This window comes from Pinus tabuliformis, chromosome 5_1, assembly GCF_031772625.1.
Source record: "Pinus tabuliformis cultivar Carrire ecotype Pingquan chromosome 5_1, CPIR1, whole genome shotgun sequence".
Taxonomy (NCBI): domain Eukaryota; kingdom Viridiplantae; phylum Streptophyta; class Pinopsida; order Pinales; family Pinaceae; genus Pinus; species Pinus tabuliformis.
In genome coordinates, this window is record NC_142305.1 from 568,298,408 (window position 1) to 568,319,570 (window position 21,163).

At 35.3% G+C, this 21,163-nt stretch overlaps 1 protein-coding gene and 1 pseudogene across 1 annotated transcript; both read right to left on the reverse strand.

The window, feature by feature from the left end:
* Positions 1-399: 399 nt before the first annotated feature.
* On the reverse strand, positions 400-1,611 carry LOC149166094 (ribonuclease 3-like). Its single transcript, XM_089430042.1, has 3 exons — positions 1,480-1,611; positions 1,199-1,345; positions 400-819 (listed from the first exon to the last, which is right to left on the reverse strand). Exons 1-3 carry the CDS (start codon positions 1,609-1,611, stop codon positions 400-402), a joined length of 699 nt encoding a protein of 232 aa, XP_089286168.1.
* Positions 1,612-4,050: 2,439 nt separating this feature from the next.
* Positions 4,051-21,163, reverse strand: part of LOC149166095 (cellulose synthase A catalytic subunit 9 [UDP-forming]-like) — an 80,882-nt pseudogene continuing 63,769 nt past the window's right edge.

Sequence of the window (21,163 nt, forward strand, 5' to 3'; positions counted from 1 at the left end):
GCAGGGCCGGACCGGTCACAGATTTCTCGGGATATGAAGAATCCGATAACCATAATTAAACCATTAAAGCACCAGTGCCAACTGTGTGTCGTATTGCCAAGTCAACATATGTACATATAAAGTTAAACAAATGGAATGTATATACCGTGAACCTCATGTGTGGTAGGGTCAAGCGATATTCATTATGTCAATGCATAAAACAAATCCCGTGTTATAATATATGTTATGGTTATAAGTATTGCTATAATATATGTTGTGGGTATGAGTATTGTTACAATATATGTTATTGTTATAAGTAGAACGTAGATTAGTGTTGATATGTGAATATAACCGTAAGGATTAACATAGATTGTGTTGATAATTACAAATGTGTAAGGTTAATATAGTTAAAAAAAAAAATTACTTGTATGTCCTGTATGGGAGCGTGACATAATACCTATCTTTAGGTGGATTGGTAAAGTTAAATGTCCTCCCATATTCGACATATAAATGTATCTGATACAGTTGATACATGTGGTCGTTTATTTTGTTGCATTCAATCATTACATCATGTCCTGTAACTTCTTTCAGTGCTCTGTGGATAGAGACCAAGTTGTACGCTGACCCGTTTGGCTGAATATCATGCTTCTGCAACTCATGCAGAATATTGACTCTTTCTTTTAGCTGAAGAGCAGCAACGAAATACTCGTGCTGTTTTAATACCTGAGTGCATTTGCCGTGTTTCTGCCACTCATATTGCCAGAACTGCTTATTATTACAACAACGTGAGCAATTCAGTGATGGCCATTCTTCGTTCAACTTACTTTCTAGATCCCTGATCTGCACATGACATTCGAGCCCACGGTACACTCAATATGGAAAAAAGTATATATAAATTTTTTAACGTAATAATCACGTCGGGATAAAATGAACCATACCGTTTAGTTCGAAAAGGGTAAAAAAAGGTAAACAAATATTTCATGATGTGATTATTGTGCAAACAAAATTTTAGAATCTATATAGATCAAAGGGTAAAAAAAGGTAAACAAATATTTCATGATGTGATTATTGTGCAAACAAAATTTTAGAATCTATATAGATCACAAAAAACTAAACTCTATTAGCATATATATATTTTTAATTAGAAAAAAAATAAATCTCAGTTTTGTTATTAGTTAGATTAATGTTGTTGAATGTAAATGTGATTATTCTAAAACACCTGAGAAAAATTAAAGGGAGGAGGAGGCCCCTTCCGGGATCCTTCTTTCCATAGACCGTGGATTGAGAAATTCTTTGGAGAAGGGCAACAACGAGACTCATTCATACTGCAACAAGACCCATTCATACTGCAATAGGATGGCGGCCACTGTTAAAACAACATACAGAAATAAGATTATCTAGTTATTTCAATGATACCGATGCTGGCTTTATACTCAAATATGATTCGAAAATATGCAGAATTTGAGTAATATCTTAATTTGGAATTGTGGTCGAATTCACCTGCAGAACCAATGCGAATTTAGTGGTTTCCTGAGCTGGTGTTGCTTCCAAGTTCATGACGCTGTAGAAGAGCAGTGCAGTGCAAATGACAGCTATACTTTTCTTAGGGGAGCTCAGGATGAAGTCCGGCATTGCTGATGAAGATGGAGTTGATATCTCCTACGCCCCCGTTCAACCAACAGATATTTCTGAGCCTGTGATGTGTAATGTATATATGATGGTATAGCATAAATAAAGCCTGTGAACGGTTAAGATTAATGGCCTCCATTATTATACCTGACACCATCAGGATATATTGTGATGACCTTATACTCAAATCAACAGCAATTACTTTCCAGGATTCCATTAACGTAAGGGTGCGATTAATGCCCAGGTTCAGAAACGCTTAAATACACTGTATCAGAGGGGAACGATGAATGCTCAAGTTCAGAAACGCTTACTGGCTCGCTCTTAATTATGCTCTTATGGTCGTTCGAAAACGCTTAAGATTAATACCCTCCATTATCATACTTATCTCCGTATGATAAACGGTCAATATTTTATAAGCAAATTATTAATAATGGATTATATGAAGATTGTTTTTGTAATGTTTTTGGGATTAATCACATTATAAATTGTTATTCTAAGTTTGGAACCATCTAATGTGGTTTACTCTCACGACAAAGTTAGGGATAAAGTACAGTAAATACTTAGAAATGTAGTAAATCACATTAGATGGTTCAAAATCTGGACCATCAACTTATGATGTGATTTATGGGAAAGACATTACCAAAATTCAGTATGAATCACAAAAGTCTAAAATCAAGTATATGACGACTTTCATGCATAAAAATTATAAATCCTCCTTATTAATGCATAAAGTTACAAATTACCAAAATCAATATGAATCACCAAAGTCTAAAATCAAGTATATCAAGGCTTTCATGCAAAAAATTTATAAATCCTCCTGATCAATGTATAAAAATTACAAATCTTATACACTTTTTGGCGTCAACTTAATGAAAAGTACCGGTCACTGTTTTATGTTTTTTTCACTAAAATCAGCTACAATTAATTTAATGAAATTTTTTTTTGTAAGCTTCGTAGGTGTGCATCTTCATCGTGTATTAAATCAGCTACAATTAATTTAATGATTTTTTCTTTTTTGTAAGCTTCTTAGGTGTACATCTTCATCGTGTATTCTCACCCCAGGGATAGCACAAGATCACCCATGGATAGCACAAGATTTGAACCCAAGACTTCTGATGATGTCTATTCTTTCATTAATGAAATATAATTACAGATATATATATATATATATATATATATATATATATATATATATATATATATATGCACACACAATCTGTTGGTTGAGAGAATATCTCAACCACACACCAATGTAGGAAATAGATCCTAACTACTAGGAAAAAACTTCTTTACTTAGTAAGAATCACAACTAAGACAAGTAGGAATTAGATATTCCAACACTCTCCACTAATGAGTACTTGTCTCCATATCAATCTACTAAATCTAGTTGTGGTCAAGCATAAGTAAAGAATATGTCAACGTCCATGTAAAGGAACAACCATCTATTGGAATGCATGGGTGCCAACCACTGCAACCGCCAGTCTTGTAGGATGTCCTTTGCATACATGGTTCTGTCAACCATTATAGCTGCATACATGTATCTGTACCTGTAAATCCCCCTCCATCATTATTAACCTAGGTTTTGTCAGATTACCCATAACCATGCATTGGGTTTTATCGGATTACCCTCAACCATGCCTCCAAGGGCTCTTAGCTACCAAGGCTAAACACAGCCACCAAGGCTCACCTCAGACGCTATGAGCCACAAATCTGCCACTAGGGCACTCCAACCACTTTGGGCTACAAACCTACCACTAGGGAACTCTAGCCACTAAATCTCACCAAAGACCCGACTCAACCAGGCCAAGGGTTTTCTCGGCTAACCCTAAACCATGCCAACATGAATCTCTGTCTCATTTCACTCTTACATGTAGTTTCTGGCTTACCACAAACCAACACTGCAAATACAAAGTGGTTTTTATATTACCACGAACTGTATGGGGATACACATGCCTTACAGGGCTTACAACACAGCTCCAACTCTTTGGAGTTACCAGGTACATACATTACAAAGACCATTACAAAACATCCTAGACTTGCTTACATTACAACTGTGATTTACATTACAACATAATAGAGTCTATTCTACAAACACAAACAAACTCACACTTTCACCTCGCTGTCCATCATCGTTTAATCGTTGTTGCTACTCATTCCACATCTTGGGCATCTTTTTCTTTGTCAATTAAACCTTGGAAGTTCATGCTTAACCTGTTGTCATTTGCTAGAGTCGCGGATTCTAACAAAATAACTTTACCTAAATTGAGTTAGCTAGACTCAATAAGGCACAATAAATTTATGAAGACTCCATGAAATAAAAAAAAAATAAACTTTCAGATTAATAATTGATCAAATTTCTCTATCTCTACCCCACATGACTTTTGATCACTATTTGAAAAACAGTCACAACTCTTGATCTGCTCAAAGGCCGCTCCTTTGATTTTAGCAGGAGATGCCTCTGAAATGTACAGTGGGATGCTCAACCATCACACACAAAATAGTAGTACCAATAACAGACGGCAGCATCACGGACAGAGGCACCATATCAATTCCCTTCCTCACATCGAGCAATTGAGAAAGAATGGGATGCAGTATCACCAAACTCCACATGCCACACAAGTGCTGCTGCAGTCACCATGGCAACCGAGAACATCATGACCAACATTACCAGAGGAGTGAACAGAGGCGATGCAGCTATTTTATAGGGGGTTGCATTATCTGTTTCTGAATTCTTGGGTGTGACTGAAAACCCTGTTTCTACCAACCCAATAGATATGAAGAATGCTTCCAGAGTGCCCAATAGGAAACATGATGCGTTTGATATCCACCAAAACCACTCTTCATTCCACCATTGTTGAAAACTTCCATCACTACCCCACCAAAACTCTAGAAAGCTCATTACATGCTGGAAACACATTGCTGATAAAAACCAAATGCTCTCTGGGTCTGAAATCTTAGGAGTAAGTGATTTGGTAGAAAATAAACTAGCAGCATGCAATATCGCATACAACACTACAAACACAGTCCACAAGATATATGTTTCCTTTGTGCTAAATGATCCAAAGCAATAGCAGGTGCCACCCCTTTAAATGCAGGTCGAGTAGGCCAGAAGTAAATAGATCTCCAACCCAGACAATGCATCTCTAATCATGTCAACAGATCTTCTGTGCTTGTTGCATACCTCCATCCAATCTCAATAATTGGTGGATGGTCTCTTGGATTATCAATAGGCCAAGACGTGTGCTCCCTTGTGAATTTTAGGGCTTGATCAAGACTCTGTGCTAGGAAGTTCACTCGTATCTTCAACTTCATAACACACCAGATAGAATACACAACCTCACCAGATCTGGTAGCCAATGTGACGCAGCTCCAACACCCGTATACGATACTGTCAGACAAGCACAATCTGAACACAACGTCGTGTGCCACTTCGATCTACACAGTATACAACTTGACTGTGAAATAGCTCCACAGCTTTGAAAAATTGAATGTCCAAACACTGATCTTACGCATCCTTTTCAACAACAGCGGAAAAACCACACACAACCCTCTACATGCCAAGTTCGGCTCAAATGAGTGGACAAATAAAAAAATTCACCAACTCTTTATTTTCTCGACCCAGGGAGGGCCAAGCCCACGAGGGGCGAGGCCCTTAGGTCTCTGATACCATGATAAAATCTGACGATGTCTATTCTTTCATTAGTCAAATACAATTGCATAATATATATGCACACACAATTTGTTGGTTGAGAGAATATCTCAACCACACACCAATGTAGGGAATAGATCCTAACTACTAGGAACGGACTCCTTTACTTAGTAAGAATCACAACTGAGACAAGTAGGAATTAGATATTCCAACAATGTGGTTCACTCTCATGATAAAGTTAGGGATAAATGACATTAAATACTTAGAAACAGAGTAAATCACATTAGATGGTTCGAAACTTGGACCATCAACTTATGATGTGATTTATGGCAAAGACATTACCAAAATCAGTATGAATCACAAAATTCTAAAATCAAGTATATGAAGACTTTCATGCATAAAAATTATAAATCCTCCTTACTAATGTATAAAAATTGAAAATTACCAAAATCAATATGAATCACAAAAGTCTAAAATCATGTATATCAAGACTTTCGTGCATAAAAATTATAAATCCTCCCTATCAATGTATAAAAATTACAAATCTTATACACTTTGTGGCGTCAACTTAACGAAAAGTAATGTTCACTGTTATTTTTTCATTAAAATCAGCTACAATTAATTTAATGATTTTTTTTTTTTTGTAAGCTTGGTAGGTATACATCTTCATCATGTATTCTCACCCCAGAGATAGCACAAGATTTGAACTCAAGACTTCTGATTAGCCCATTGCCAATTGAGCTATCCCAAGACAACATTTTATAAAAAGTATCATTATCATTATATTAAGTTTTATTTTCATTAAAATTAGATAATACATTAATTTAAGGAAAATTATATTTCTTTTATCATTAAAATTTGATAGTATAATTTTTAATGGAATTATAATTTTTGTTATTTAAATTATATTTTCATATATAAATTAATTTAATTATAAAGCTAAAATATTTAATTATAATATTTAAATTTAACATATTTATTTAAATTTACTAGTTCAACATATTTTTAATTGTTGGTTTTTTTAATCGTTGGTTCGAAAGATGTTGGCTAAAATTTATTTTTCAAAGATGTTGGCTAAAAATTTCTTTTTTAATATCTACCAAAAAATTTTACTAGATATTTTAATTAGTTTCCAATAAAATTAATTAAAAAAACATAAAACAATTAATCTAATTTATATTAAAAAAAAAACTCTATTTATAAATCAAAGTTAGTAAAATATACTACCAATCAACAACTCCATGTCAATTCACAAATCAGAGCAGACACTTTATAATTTACAAACTATGAATACAATCATTTACAAACTGCCAGGCCAGTCAGTAATTCCATTAATCAAAAACGGATTCGTGTTATTCATTCAATCAGGTAGGTCTATTATATACATGAGGGAAAGACTGTTCAGTTCATCTCCCGACGACTGTTCACATTTCTCATCTATTTATTTACATATATTTACCCAATCACAAGGATTAGGTGTCAACATTCCCCCCCTTAATCTGAAGGGATGTTCGTGAGTCCAAGCATCATTCTGAATCATTCAAGCTTTTCTCTTCCAAGCGCTTTGGTGAAGATGTCTCCAATTTGCTCATTTGTGGAACAATGACGGAGATGGATTGTTTTGGCGTCAACATGATGTCGAATTAGATGAAATTTAGTATTGATGTGCTTTTTTCGATCATGGAACTTTGGGTTTTTGGCCAACTTTATTGCAGAGGTGTTGTCAATCATGAGTGGAGTTGATTGTACTTGTTTTACCTGCAAATCTTCAAGAATTTTCCTGAGCCACACAATTTCTTTTGTTGCTTCAGCTGCTGCCACATATTCTACTTCTGTTGTGGAATCTGCTGGAACTGATTGTTTGCGTGATCTCCAGGAGACAGCGCCTGATCCAAGACTCATAGCATATCTTGAAGTAGATAACCCAATTTCTTTGTCTCCATCGAAGTTTAAATCAGAGTATCCGATCAAGATGAAGTCATCCACCTGTGTGTACTTGATTCCAAAGTTCTGAGTTCCCTTCAAGTACCTTAAAACTTTTTTTGCAGCAGACCAATGTCCCTCACAAGGCTTTTGCATAAACCTGGAGAGGATTCAAACGACAAACGAAATGTCTGGTTTGGTAGTAGTTAGGTAGTTGAGACTTTGTACAAGCTATCTATACTTTTTTGCATCCTCAAATTCTTTTCCTTCAATAGACGTGAGCTTTAAGTTTTGTTCCATTGAAGTAGTAAGAGGATTGCACTCTGTCATGCCAAACCTGTTCAACAGATCCCCAATGTATTTCTTTTGAGAAATAAATATGGACTTTTGATGTTGGGTTACTTCAATGCCAAGATAGTAATGAACATAGCCCAAATCAGACATTTCATAACTTTCCCCAATTCCTTATTTATGGATGCAATGTAGCTTTCATTTTTCCCTATCATCAAAAGATCATCTACATATACCACAAGATATACAACTGTTTGCCAACTTTCTTGACAAATAAAGTTGCATCATCAAGATCAAAATGTTTTAAATTGAGTTTCAGAAGATGCTCAGTGAGTTTTTCATACCAGGCTCGTGGTGCTTGTTTGAGGCCATACAAGGACTTCACAAGTTTGCATACTTTATTTTCATGCCCTTTCACAGCAAATCCTTGAGGCTGGGACATAAAAACATTCTCTTTTAGATCTCCATTCAAGAAAGCAATTTTTACATCCATTTGATGGACTTTCCAACTGTTCTGAGCTGCTAGTACAAAGAGTGCCTGGATGGTAGCCCATTTTTTTGTGGGGGAAAAAGTCTCCTCATAATCGACCCCTTCGTTCTGTGCAAAACCTTTTGCCACAAGCTTAGCTTTGTGCTTGTCAAGTGAGCCATCAGCTTTATACTTGTTCTTGTAGACCCACTTGTAGCCAATTGGTTTGGTTCTTAATGGAGGATCAACCAGCTTCCAAGTGTCATTCTTTATGAGGGCATCATACTCCTTTTGCATTGCTTCTTTCCATTCATCATGAGAAGTAGCTTCTTTGAAGGAAGTTAGTTCAAAATCTTTAGACAAGTTCAATTCACAATCATAAGAAACATCCATATCAACAGGTGAATTAGAGTCATCTACATCACCTCCATTTTTCTTGTTTGAATTTCTGGTTCCTGTCTTTCCAACTTCATCAGGATGAACACTTTCAAGTGTCTTTGTCAGCCACTTTGGGGGACCTTTCTGAGATGGTCCAAGCTGCTCCGTTGACTGAGTTGGGATTGAATCAAGATTGAGTCTCCCAATTCTATCAATTACATCACTTAAAGCATCATCCGTTGTTGGAGTTTCATGCGGGGAGAGTGTTCTTCAGAAGAAGATTCCACATGTTTATCTAGTATAGGAATCCCCCCTTCAAGATGTGGAATCTGATTATTAAATTCTTGAAATGATTTTGTTTTTGCGAATCTATCCAAGCGATCAAGTTGCCGCTCAACAACATTGTTAGTTTTGGATGATTCAAGAAAAATTATATCTCTAGATACAACAAACTTCTTATTTACTTCATCATAGAGATGGTATGCTTTGGAGGTGTTTGAATATCCCAGGAAGATACACTTACGACTTCTAGCACCAAGTTTGTTTTTATGTACCTTTGGTATCAAAGCATAACAGATGGAACCAAAGACCCTGAGATGTTTTACTGAAGGAACATGTCCATACCACATTTCATAAGGAGTCTTGTTTCTTATAGCATTAGATGGACATCTATTCTTTATATATGCAGCACATAGAACGTCATCAGCCCAAAACATTATCTTTACATTTTTGAAGAAGAGCATGGATCGTACCATATTTAAGATTGTCATATTCATTCTTTCAGCTACACCATTTTGTTGGGGATTATAAGGCACAATTGTTTGATGTTTGATCCCATGTTAGCGAAGATAGTTTTCAAATTCATTTGATGTGTATTGTTTTCCATTATCAGTGCAAATAGACCCAATATGAGATTGTGCATCATTTTCAATCCATTTATGAAAATTTTTGAACGTTTGAAAAGCATCAGATTTGTTCTTCAATAAATAAACCCAACAAATTCTGGTGTAGTCATCAATAAATGTCATGATATATTTATTTCCATTTGCAGAAGGAACAGGCATTGGACCACATAAATCTGAATGAATAAGTTCAATTTTCCTATGTGCTCTTGAGTGTGAATCATGAAAATACTATTTTCTATGCTTTCCTGGAATGCAAGCATCACATTGCTTAAGTTTCCTGGGAATTGTAGGCAAACCAGGAACACCATTTTTCTTCAACAAGCGGAGATTATCATAGTTCAAATGTCCAAATCTAGCATGCCATAATGAACTTGATGGAAGTGTACCTTCTTCATGATGAGCATTGTATGAGAAATGGTGTGCATGAGCATAGGTTCCTTGCAGCTTGATAAGCCTTTCTTCTTCTATTCCCCTCATGACAAGTGAGTGGTTAGATGCTTTTCTTACCTCAAGCTTGCCATCAAACATATGAATGGAATGACCTTGCTGGCGTATGTGGACCAAGGACAACAAGTTTCTCTTGAGCTGTGGCAGATATAGAACATGATGCAGAAGAAAGTCTAGAAGACCAGGTAGTTTCAGCCTGATTGTGCCAAGCACTGATGGCTTGATTTTTTATTGATCTGCAAAGTATACTGCTCCATCAACATTGTCAGTGAAATCTTCAAAAAAATCTTTTCTATGAGACACGTGGCAGGCTTCTCCTGAATCAAGCAACCAATCATTTTTCCGTGAAGAAAGTGAAGCATTAAACAAATCTTCATTTACTCCAATGTTACATTGTGTCTCAACATAGTGAGCGGATTCAGGTGCTTTACCTTTGTCTGTATCATCATTTTTACCGTTCTGTTGGTTTCTTTCTGCTCAATTTTGTCCCATGGTAGCTTGCATGTAGAGGCATCATGTGATCCATTTATTTTGCAGCGTATGCAATGCAAATCTACCTTCTCTCCTTGAGAATGTATGCCCCCCCTACCTCTGAAATATCTTCCTCTTCCTCTTCGTCCACCTCTTCCTCTTGTAGAATCTTGAGCAGGGTGCTTTTCTTTATGAGCAAGGCACACAGTCTGTTCAGAAGATTCAGGGGTTGTCTTCTTTCCAAAATCTTTCTCTCTTTCAGCAAACTTTTTCACAAGAGAGTCAAAGGTTATATCTTTCAGATTTCCATTTGCTTGAAATGACTCAAGATAATTGGAGTAAGTAGGATAAAGTGCCTTGAGAAAAGCAATAAGAGGAATATCCAATTCAACCTTAGTGGATTTGATATCATGCATTATAGACTTTACTTCAGATGCAAGAGCAAGAGGATCATTATTTTGCAGTTCAAGAGTGAAGAGTTTAATCATGAGTTGAACGACTTCAAGTGCAGAATGTGAGCCATAGAGTTCTTTCAGCTTTTGTAAAGCTTCAAAGGTAGTTGAATATGACGAAATATGGTGACTTACCTCTTCATTTATAGATGTTGTGATTAATGCATAAGCTTTGATGTTCTTGTTTTCCCAGAGCTCTTTGTCTGAGGTAGGCTATACTGGGTCATTGTCTCCTTCTCCAACACACTCCTTTCCACACCTCATTGAAGATGAGGGTGTGTTTTATCATCCGAGACCATTCAGGATAGTTCTCCTTGCCAGTGAGAACTATTCCTACCATGGATATGATTGAATGCATTCTGTAAAAAAAAAAAAATTGCTGATAGAAACAAATACTTCTTCCAATATACAGTAAAAATGTACTCAAAAGGGCATTCTCAAAGGGCATTATCGTCCACTAAAACTTCTAACACAAGGTTTTCATGTACCCATTGAATCACGGGCATCACAATTTTAATACAATGAGAAAAAATGACCTTCAAAACATACACGGCTACCAATAAAAAAACATTCAATGCATACGCAGCATACAAAGCCAATTCTTCATACCATACGGCCTCTTTTAAAAGGGCTCAACGCATCATGGACGTTCTGCCTCCACCAAACATTCTGCCACAAATTTGTTGTCAGCGTTCAAATGTATGCTTTCAACTATTTGAAAGGATATTAGGCCAGCGTTCAACTATTTGAAGGAATATACCATGACCAGTGTTCAACTATTAGAACAGTCAGACCAACGTTCAACTATTTGAAAGGAATATACCATGACCAGCGTTCAACTATTAGAACAGTCAGACCAACGTTCAACTATTTGAAAGGATATTAGAATAGTCAGACCAGCATTCAACTATTAGAACATACTTTGGCCCCAGCTACATAAAAAAATATAGCTGTAAATCAGCAGCGTCCTTGGCATCCACATCAATGAATGGATCTGTAGTAGCAAGAAATCAAGCAACAGAGCATCCAGCTTTCAAACATATGAAACAACATAAGCGTCCAGCATTCAAACATATGAAACTTGGTTTCTTGCAATAATCGATGAAGCCGCGCATAGGCCACCAGAGAGCAGAGTCGGCGACAATGTTTCTTGAAATTTCATCGAAATTCTCCCTATCAATTTGGCATTATAGAGAGAAGAGTCGGCGACAATTTTTCATAAAAATTGCACTCTTAAATGTATATTTCTTATTGAAACCCTCATCCACGAACTTAACTCGCATTGTTAAATGCAGATCGCTTGCTACGCCTGCATGTGACGACAATGTTTATTGAAACCCTCACCCCCAACTTAACTCACAAAATCACAATCGAGTTTGGAGCATTCAACTGGCAGACTGGCACACAGTGACAGTGACAGTGGGACCTCCTGTGCCCATTGAGAATAGGAGGTGGAAATACTGATTGAAATTTCATTGAGATTCTCTCCATCAATTATAGAGAGCACAGGTACAGAGAGCGCAGGGATGGCAGACAGAACGCAGGTAATCAGTTACTGAATTATATGGGGAGCAATCTGGAGCAGACTAGGAGTTACAAAGACATAAAGGCTAAAAGAAGGAGTTGGCTCTGATACCATGTCAGGCCAGATAGTAACTCCATTAATCAAAAACTGATTCGTGTTATTCATTCAATCAAGTAAGTCTGTTATATACATGAGGGAGATACTGTTTAGTTCATCACCCGATGACTGTTCACATTTCTCATTTATTTATTTACATATATTTACCCAATCCCAAGGATTAGGTCTCAACACAAACTAATATGGCAAAAAGTGAGGAACAAAGCATATTACAATTACTTGTGTGATGGAGGTTACAACATTAGATGAAATTACAGTGCGCATGCAAAATCGCAAACTAATATGGCAAAGAATGAGGAACAAAGCACGTTGCAACTTCCTGTGTCATGGACGTTACAAATATTAATTGAACTTACATTGGATATGCGAAGTTGGACACCAGGCATTCAACCGAATAAAATGACAATAAGATTTTAATTCTAACACACATGCTAAGTGAAGATGGTAACAGATCAATGCCAATAACACTAACCAATACAATGAAAATGAAAATTACAATGAAATTTTAGATTTTATATATCAAAGTAAAACAGTTTTACCTACAACTCAATATTTAAATCATTTAGTTATTAGAATATTCAAACATTACCCTAAATATTTAGATAAACAATTGCAAGCAGCTAAAAGCAGACCATTAAAAGAATATTATTATTTCATTATTTTAAATATATAAAGTTATATGATTAAAAAATATTGCATAAATATTATTTTAATATTAATAAAAGATGGTAATAATAAAAAATGAATTAGTACAATAAAATTAATGAAGTGGTTGATATATGTATGATGTCATTTTCTACCTTTCGCATGTTAAATAGTAACATTAGTTTTCAAAGGTAGAAAATAATGTTAATTGACCTATATCAACAACTTTATTAATGTAGTTGTGCTGTTTGACAACCAACATACTTTGAGTATATTAGTAGACCACGTTTGATAATGTTTGATATTATTTGACTATGGTTAGAAATAGGTGATGAAGGTTTACCATAGTTGTTGAGGTTTGTTGATGTTTGATGATGGTTGACTATGGTTTAAGAGGGTTGACAAGGTTAACAATGACTAACCATGATTTACATTCATTGAAAAGGTTGACCACGGTTGACTATTAGTGTAACAATGTATTTATGATACATTAATGTTCTACACCCATGGTTGATGTTACATTAGTATTAATGTTAGTGTTACATTAATTTTTACATTAATGGTTGAAGAGGATTGGCGAAGTTGACCATGACCGACCATGTTCAACCATTGTTGTAACAATGTATTTATGTTACATTATTGAACAGGGTTAACCATCACCAAAACTTGGTGATCATGTTTAACCATGGTTAAACTTGCTTCATTATGTTTGAAAATGGTTGACAATGGTTAAATATGGTCAAGTTATGGTTGACCATGAACATGGTAGCCCATTTAGACCATGGATGTCCATAATTTGACCATGTTGACTTTGGTTGAAAGTAGTTGACCATGTTGTCCATGGTTGACTTTGGTTGAAAATGGTTGACCATGTTGTCCATGGTTGACTATGGTTGGGCATGGATGAAAACAGTGGACCATGGTTGAACTTGTTTGAATATGCTTAAAAGAGGTTGACTATGGTTGAAATTGGTGACCATGTTTGATCCACAATGTTTCCACCTAGTAAACTTTTGTTGAATCCCCTCTCTATATATTTTTATAATAAAAGTAACCCCTATTTTTAATTTAAATCCCTTATTTTTACTGAATACCCCTCTTTATACCCCACAATACTTATAATTTCCCCCTAGTCCACATGCCCACTAAATATCTACATTATATTTATTCTATTTTTAACAATTAAAAATCCCTTAATGAATGATTATGGTAAGATATTGATTAACAAGGTGAATCCTATGTGGTTTAACCATAGCTGAGCTTGCTTTTTGACCATGGTTAACTATGGTCAACATATTGTTGACTATGGCCAAATATGGTAGACTAGGGTTATTAGTATTTAATTATAGATGACTGTGGTCAACCATAGTTGATTATGATTAACTATCTTGGCCATGGTTGACCTTGTTTTCTATCACTGATTATATTGAACCACATATGACCACAATTCACCATGTTGACCTTTGTAAAACAAGGGAATACCATGTTTGACTTATTTAAACATGATTACCATGGTCGTTAATAGTTTTACTTGTCGCATTGGAGCATCATTTTTTGTCCTATTGTAATGATGTTTGATGTTCATCACATTATGATAATGTTTGTTATGTGTGACATTGAAATGACATTTATTGTTCATCACATTGTGTTGTTGTTAATTGTTTGTTAGAGTGATGATGTTATTGTTCATGAAATTGTGACCTCATTTGTTGTTTAACACATTTTGATGTCATTTGTTATTAATCATACTATGACAACTTTTATTATTCATCAAATTGTGATGAAATTTATTATTCTTCATATTGTGACAAAATTTGTTGTTCATCATAGTGTGACATTATTTTTTTCATCACATTGCAATGCATTTATTTTTTGTCACATTGAGATGTCATTTGTTGTTTGTCACATTACAACATTTTTTGTTGTTTATCACATTCTGATGTCATCTTTTGTTCATCACATTGCAACATCTATGTTGAATTTATTTAAGTTAAATTTATTAACTTCAATGACTATCTTAATGTCCATTCCCTTGTTGACTATGATCATGATGCCCATATTTGACTATGGATGATCATGATTCCCATGTTGGATATGGATACTATTTTAGATATAACTTCTATCACTATTTATAACTGTATTTGTTTGGAACTTTTGATTGTACATGCTTAACTAGATTTTCTACAATGATAAAAATATGAGTTTCTATTTTGTGAAATCTCATGCCACTTAGGAGGACCAATGTTAGGTCCCCATAATATTAGTGTAGCACCCTTTGTAGAAATTTTTGCAAATTTGGCTGTGATACCATGTAGAAAACAAAAGACTTGAATCTACTCTACTCATCAATGGAAATAATTAATTTATTAAGAAATCACAAAACATGAGACAAGATTCAATCACATATGCTCAGAGATTTATTTAAGGAGAAATCTTACTACTCAAAACACCTTCCTATCTGTATATTGTATTAGTCAGAAAATATGAGAAGATTACAATGCTTTTCTCAAGCCTAAGCAACCTTTCCACTATCTCTATCTCTTTCAGTGCTTCCTAGACAATCCTTAGCCAATACTTAGCCAATTTCCTAGCCTTCCAAGATCCTACCTCCTTGTGTTTTTCAATGAGGAATTAGGCCCCTATTTAATAGGAAGTTTCCTCCATTGGATTTAGCAGTTGCTTTAGGCTCTTCCTTTGGATGCATGCACCATTTATAGAATTTAGATAATTATACAATTGATAGGACATCGCTCTTGAACTCCAATCTCAACTTGGTAACTCTTAGATCACGCATGCATGAGTTATTTATGGGTGAATTATCAGTTAATTGGTTTAACACTTGAAGGAACACCCCAATGTTAGACCTTCTACTAGTTCCTCCAACAATTGGAACTCGTTTAACTGACTTTAACTCAGTTAAAATAAATTAAATAATTACAAATAAAAATAAACTCAACCAGGTCTCCTATAAAGTAGGAAACACTCAACATGTCTCAATTTAGACCCTCAAATCGAATTAACTAAACCAACTGAGTGAAATTAACTTAGTTAACTCATACAAGGTTTCTTGTGATGTGGAATACACTTTTTCTCCTACTTTAATTCAGGGGAAAATTAAATCAATATTTTCTTGTTGCCATTTTCAACACTCCCTCTCAACAAGAAAGAGATTGACATATAACCTAATCCAAAATATTTGGAATGTACTGCATGCAACCTTTCATACTTTTGTTGTTTCTACTGCAATATCTGCAACTGAAAAACATCCAAAAATTTAAAAAAAAAATACCACTTAATCAATTTGCAGATGTCTGCTGGAAAAAATTGTGTTGTTGTTGACTCTGCTACTGAGCCTCATGCTCTGCTGTCAATATTGATATGTACGCCTCAATATCTGGTTGAAATTGATCCTCTTACAACTGAATATTGTGGGTACCCATTGCAAGGTAATGATCCATGAGACAAAAAACCCTCAATGGACCCTGCCCAACTTTCTGCTACTCTTGGATTAAGGATCTACATCATCCCACCTCACTTCTGGAGGTATAGCTACAGGCATGGATAAATACGATATGTTTTCTCCTCAATCTACAAATGCTAATGATCACAACTCCTTTTTGTGTCACTAAACATTGGCTCAATTATCTGCCCACGAGAAACCTTCTAGTTCCACTAAGAAGTCTACAGAGAGGATGTTTTGGATCTCCTCTGAACAAGAGCTCCATTAATCTGTAATTTGGAATTCCCAATCTAATGTGAATCATGTTATGATAATGATTACTTCTCTAATATCATGTAGAAATTTCTACACATATAGCTCTAATACCATGTAGAAATTCCTTATAGATTAAAACTATGGATGTAATATGATAAAACAAAATACTTGAATCTAGTCTACTCATAAGTGGAAACGATTAATAAATCGATAAATCACAAAACATGAGACAAGATTCGATCACATATGCTTATACATTATCTAAGGGGAAAGATTGTTGCTCAAAACTCCTTCCTATATGTGTATTGCATTAGTAAAATAATATGAGAAGATTACAATGCTTTTCTCAAGCCTGAGTAACCTTTGCACTATCTCTATCTCTTTCATTGATTCCTAGACATTTCTTGGCTAATACTTAGCCGATTTCTTGGCCTTCCAAGCTATTATTTCCTTGTGTCATTCAATGAGGAATTAGGCCTTATTTAATAGGAATTTTCCTCCATTGGATTGCGTAGTTCTTTTACGCTCTTCCTCTGGCTGCATGCACCATCTATACAACTTAGATAATTATACAACTAATAGGACACCGCCCTTGAACTCCACTATCAACTGGGTAACTCTCAGATGACAGATGCATGAGTTATTTATGGTTGAATTATTAGCTAATTGGTTTAACACTTGAATTAACACCCCAATGTTAGATCTCCTACTAGTTCCTCCAACAATTGGAACTAGTTTAGCTGACTTTAACTCAGTTAAAATAAATTAACTAATTACAACTCAAAATAAACTCAACCATGGTTCCTATAACATAGGAAATACTCAACATGTCTCAATTTATATCCTCAAATAAAATTAACTAAACCAACTGATTCAAGTAAACTTAGTTAACTCGTACAAGGTTTCTTATGATGTGGAATTACAATTTTTCTCCTAATTTAATTCAGGAAAAAATAATTCAAGATTTTCTTGTTGCCATTTTCAACACTCCCTCTCAACAAGAAATGGATTCACATATACCACAATCCAACACCTTTGGAATGGACTGCATGCAAAACTTTTTACTTTTGTTGTTTCTACTGCAACATCTGCAACTGAAAAGCATCCAAAAATTAAAACAAATTATCACTGAATCAATTTGCAACTGTCTACTGGAAAACATTGTGTTGATGTTGACTCTGCTACCGAGTCTCCTACTCTATTCTCAACACTGCTCTGTACTCCTCAGTATGTGACTGACATTGATACTCTTTCTACTGAATATTGTGGGTCCCCATAGCAAGGTAATGATCCATGAGAGCAAAACACCTTAATGGACCCTGTCCAAATTTCTGCTACTCTTGGACTAAGGATCTACATTGCCCTACCTCACAGCCTCCTAGAGGTATAGCTGGATGCATGGAGAAACATGATCTACTCATACTATTGTTGCTACTACTTCTGTAACGCTACTACAACCACTGCAATAATGTCTCTAATCTCCCTAGATCCAGAAGTACTAGATTCCATAGGGTTCTCCCTCTAAAACTAGATTCCCTCTACTGTGGAAAATATATCTACTCCTCAATATACTAATGTTAGTGATCACAACTCCTTTTTGTGTCACTAAACATTGGCTCAATAATCTGCCCATTAGCAACCTTCTAGCTCCATTAAGAAGTCCACATAGAGGGTCTTCTGGATCTACACTGAACTAGATCTCCATCAATTTTTAAATCAGAATTACTGATCTAATGTGAAAAATGCTCTGATAGTGATTATTTCTCTCATACCATGTAGAAATTTCTATATATATAGCTCTGATAACATGTATAAATTCCTTGTATGATCAGGTGCTCAGTATTTAGCTCAAAATTCAAAGTTCTCATATTGTCTCAAAAATGGTATCGTTGCATCTGTCTCATCAACAAAATCACAACACAATTTGTTTCGTCGAAAACGGAGTTCGGATGAAGGAGAAAAGGCATGTTGTTCGTTTTCCTAAACATCTAAAAAAAATTGCAAAATGAGACAGAATGATGACATGGAAGTCTAGTCAGTAGTCCAGTCAGCAAGGGGAATCTTCTTCAGTTTTTGCCTAGTGGGCCTATGACAAGTGTCACCTCCAGATTCGCTAGTGTGCTTGTGTGAAAGGGAAATTTCCTAGTTGGCTCCAAGGCAGAATTCGAATTTATTTTATTATTATTTAAATATTCTTATATATTTTATATATACTTATTATTTATATTATATAGTTTTTTTAACTATATATATATATATATATATATATATATATATATATATATATATATATATATATATATATATATATATATATCTATATATATACCAAAGTTTCGAACTATGGGTGTGAAATATATGTATTAAAAAATGTGGTGCGGGGAGGGCAAGTTTGAACATGTGACCTCCCCCTCCTATTTTCATGCATTAACAACAAACCACTACTGCATGCTTTGAAATATGTGGTAGTGCACATTTATTTATGCTGCAACTTGATTCTGACAATGGGTTGGTGGGAGCCATCCCTACGGCCTAGCCCCCACCCCATATGACCTCAACCATGCAACCAAGGGCCATCGAGTGGAAGCGCTTAGCAATAGTATTGTTTAGTTAAAACTAAATTTATTTAAACATTAATTAAGCATGCTTAATATTCGGCATAATTTGGTGGTGGATTTGGCAATGCACCAAATTAGGTGGAAACTGCCAACTTTGGTGGACTTAATTGGAGTCTCTCCAGATTTAGCAGAGGTTTTCTAGGAAAAACTATTTGAGCCTTAACTTACTCAATTTTCGACCAAATTGAGATCAGAAAGAAGTGTTCTTATCTAATTTGGACCTTTTGAACACATTGGTGCAGGTATCAGGAGCTATAGAGCATTAGAAATCGAATTTTTTCCACATTGAGCTAATACAGATGCCTAAGCCATGGAAGCTAGACCAAGGAGATGTAGCCTAGGAGGCTGAATCCCTCATTAAAACACTGTGTTAATGTGTCTCTTTGATGGTTTGTTGTACTATACATTTTTTTGTTCATTATTCATTTTTGAAGCTATTTTACTCATACATGTCTCGTGTAACTTAGGTAGATTTACCTGTTTGTAAGCACCAACAACTAAGGAAACCTTAGCTCAAAAAGCAAGAAGTAGGCACATGTTTATAAGTATGTAGTTGCTATTAGCACACAAAAAAATAATCATACAAATACAGATCAATTTGGTATCAAAGCGAAGGTTGAATTTCTTGATTTCTTGAGTTTGTGCAATTAGAATTATAATGGTTGAAAAATTGTGATTCTTACAAGGTTAAAGTTACAGAGAGGAGAAGGGAATTTATTGGTTGCAACTCCTGAGGTAATCCCCAGAGAAGGGAGAGCCAAAAGGCCACAATATGCAACACCCAAAGTTCTAATTCGAGTGGCACCTGCAGCTCCTCAAGTTTTTCCTCCAATTAAGATTGAAGAGGTACAATTAGTTCAAATTTCTGAGCCTGAATCCATAGCCATTATGCCTCAAGAAACAGAGCCTAGAGGTCCCTCTTCATAAGAGGAAGAATTCAAGAAAGCTTTTGACACTTTGACTGAGATGGTTAAAGTCATCTATCAAGAGAGGAACACTAGAATGACTGGAGAGAGTTCTAAACCTCCACATGGAGAAGGAAGCATAGAGGAAAAAAAAGATGAGAAGAATGATTCGAAAGGGAATGGTGGAAAGCCACATGCATCTCCACTAACCTCATCATCTTCCTCATCATCTTCATCATCTCACACAACATCATCTTCCACTACCAACACTAAAACTGCCCATACTCATTCCAAAACCCCAAAAGGAAAAACTCCATTACTGAAATTGGACATAGAATTCAAACTTCCCATGTACAATGGAGAAGTGAATGCAGAAAAGTTAGACAGTTGGATTCAAAAGTTGGAGGTATACTGCAGAATTCAGAACCTTCAAGAAGTTGACATAAAGATCCAGTTGGCTTCGTTGAGGCTAGAAGGAGCTACACTAGTTTGGTGGGAATGAAAGACTCAAGAGCAAATGAAAATCCATGGTAAGATATCCATCACTTGGGTTGAATTTGTTTCTGCAATTAAAATACAGTTTTATCCTTTAGCCTATATGAAAAAATGCATTATGAGTTGGCAGAATTTTAAGCAGCTTAAAGGCCAAACAGTCCAAGATTATACACAGGAGTTTAGAAAAAGGGATTTGTTATTAGGAGTGAATTTGAATTATCAAGATACACTGTTGAAATATATTGGGGGTTTACATTCCTATCTTAAACACACTATTCTTATGTTTAATCCAAACAATTTAGATGAGGTATGTGTGCAAGCCACGCACCTTGAATCTAGAGGAAAGAACATCCAGGAAGAGGGTAATAAAAGGATGCCATTCAAGGGTAAGGATAAGGAAAAGGGTGGAAAATGGAGGGGAAAGAAGAATGCAAGTGTGAAGAAAGAAGGGGGAAAAATCACATGAAAACACTATTCCAAAGAGGGGCATGATGAAGCCCACTGCTGGAAATTGCATCCAGAAACGAGACCAAATAAGTTCAACAATAAA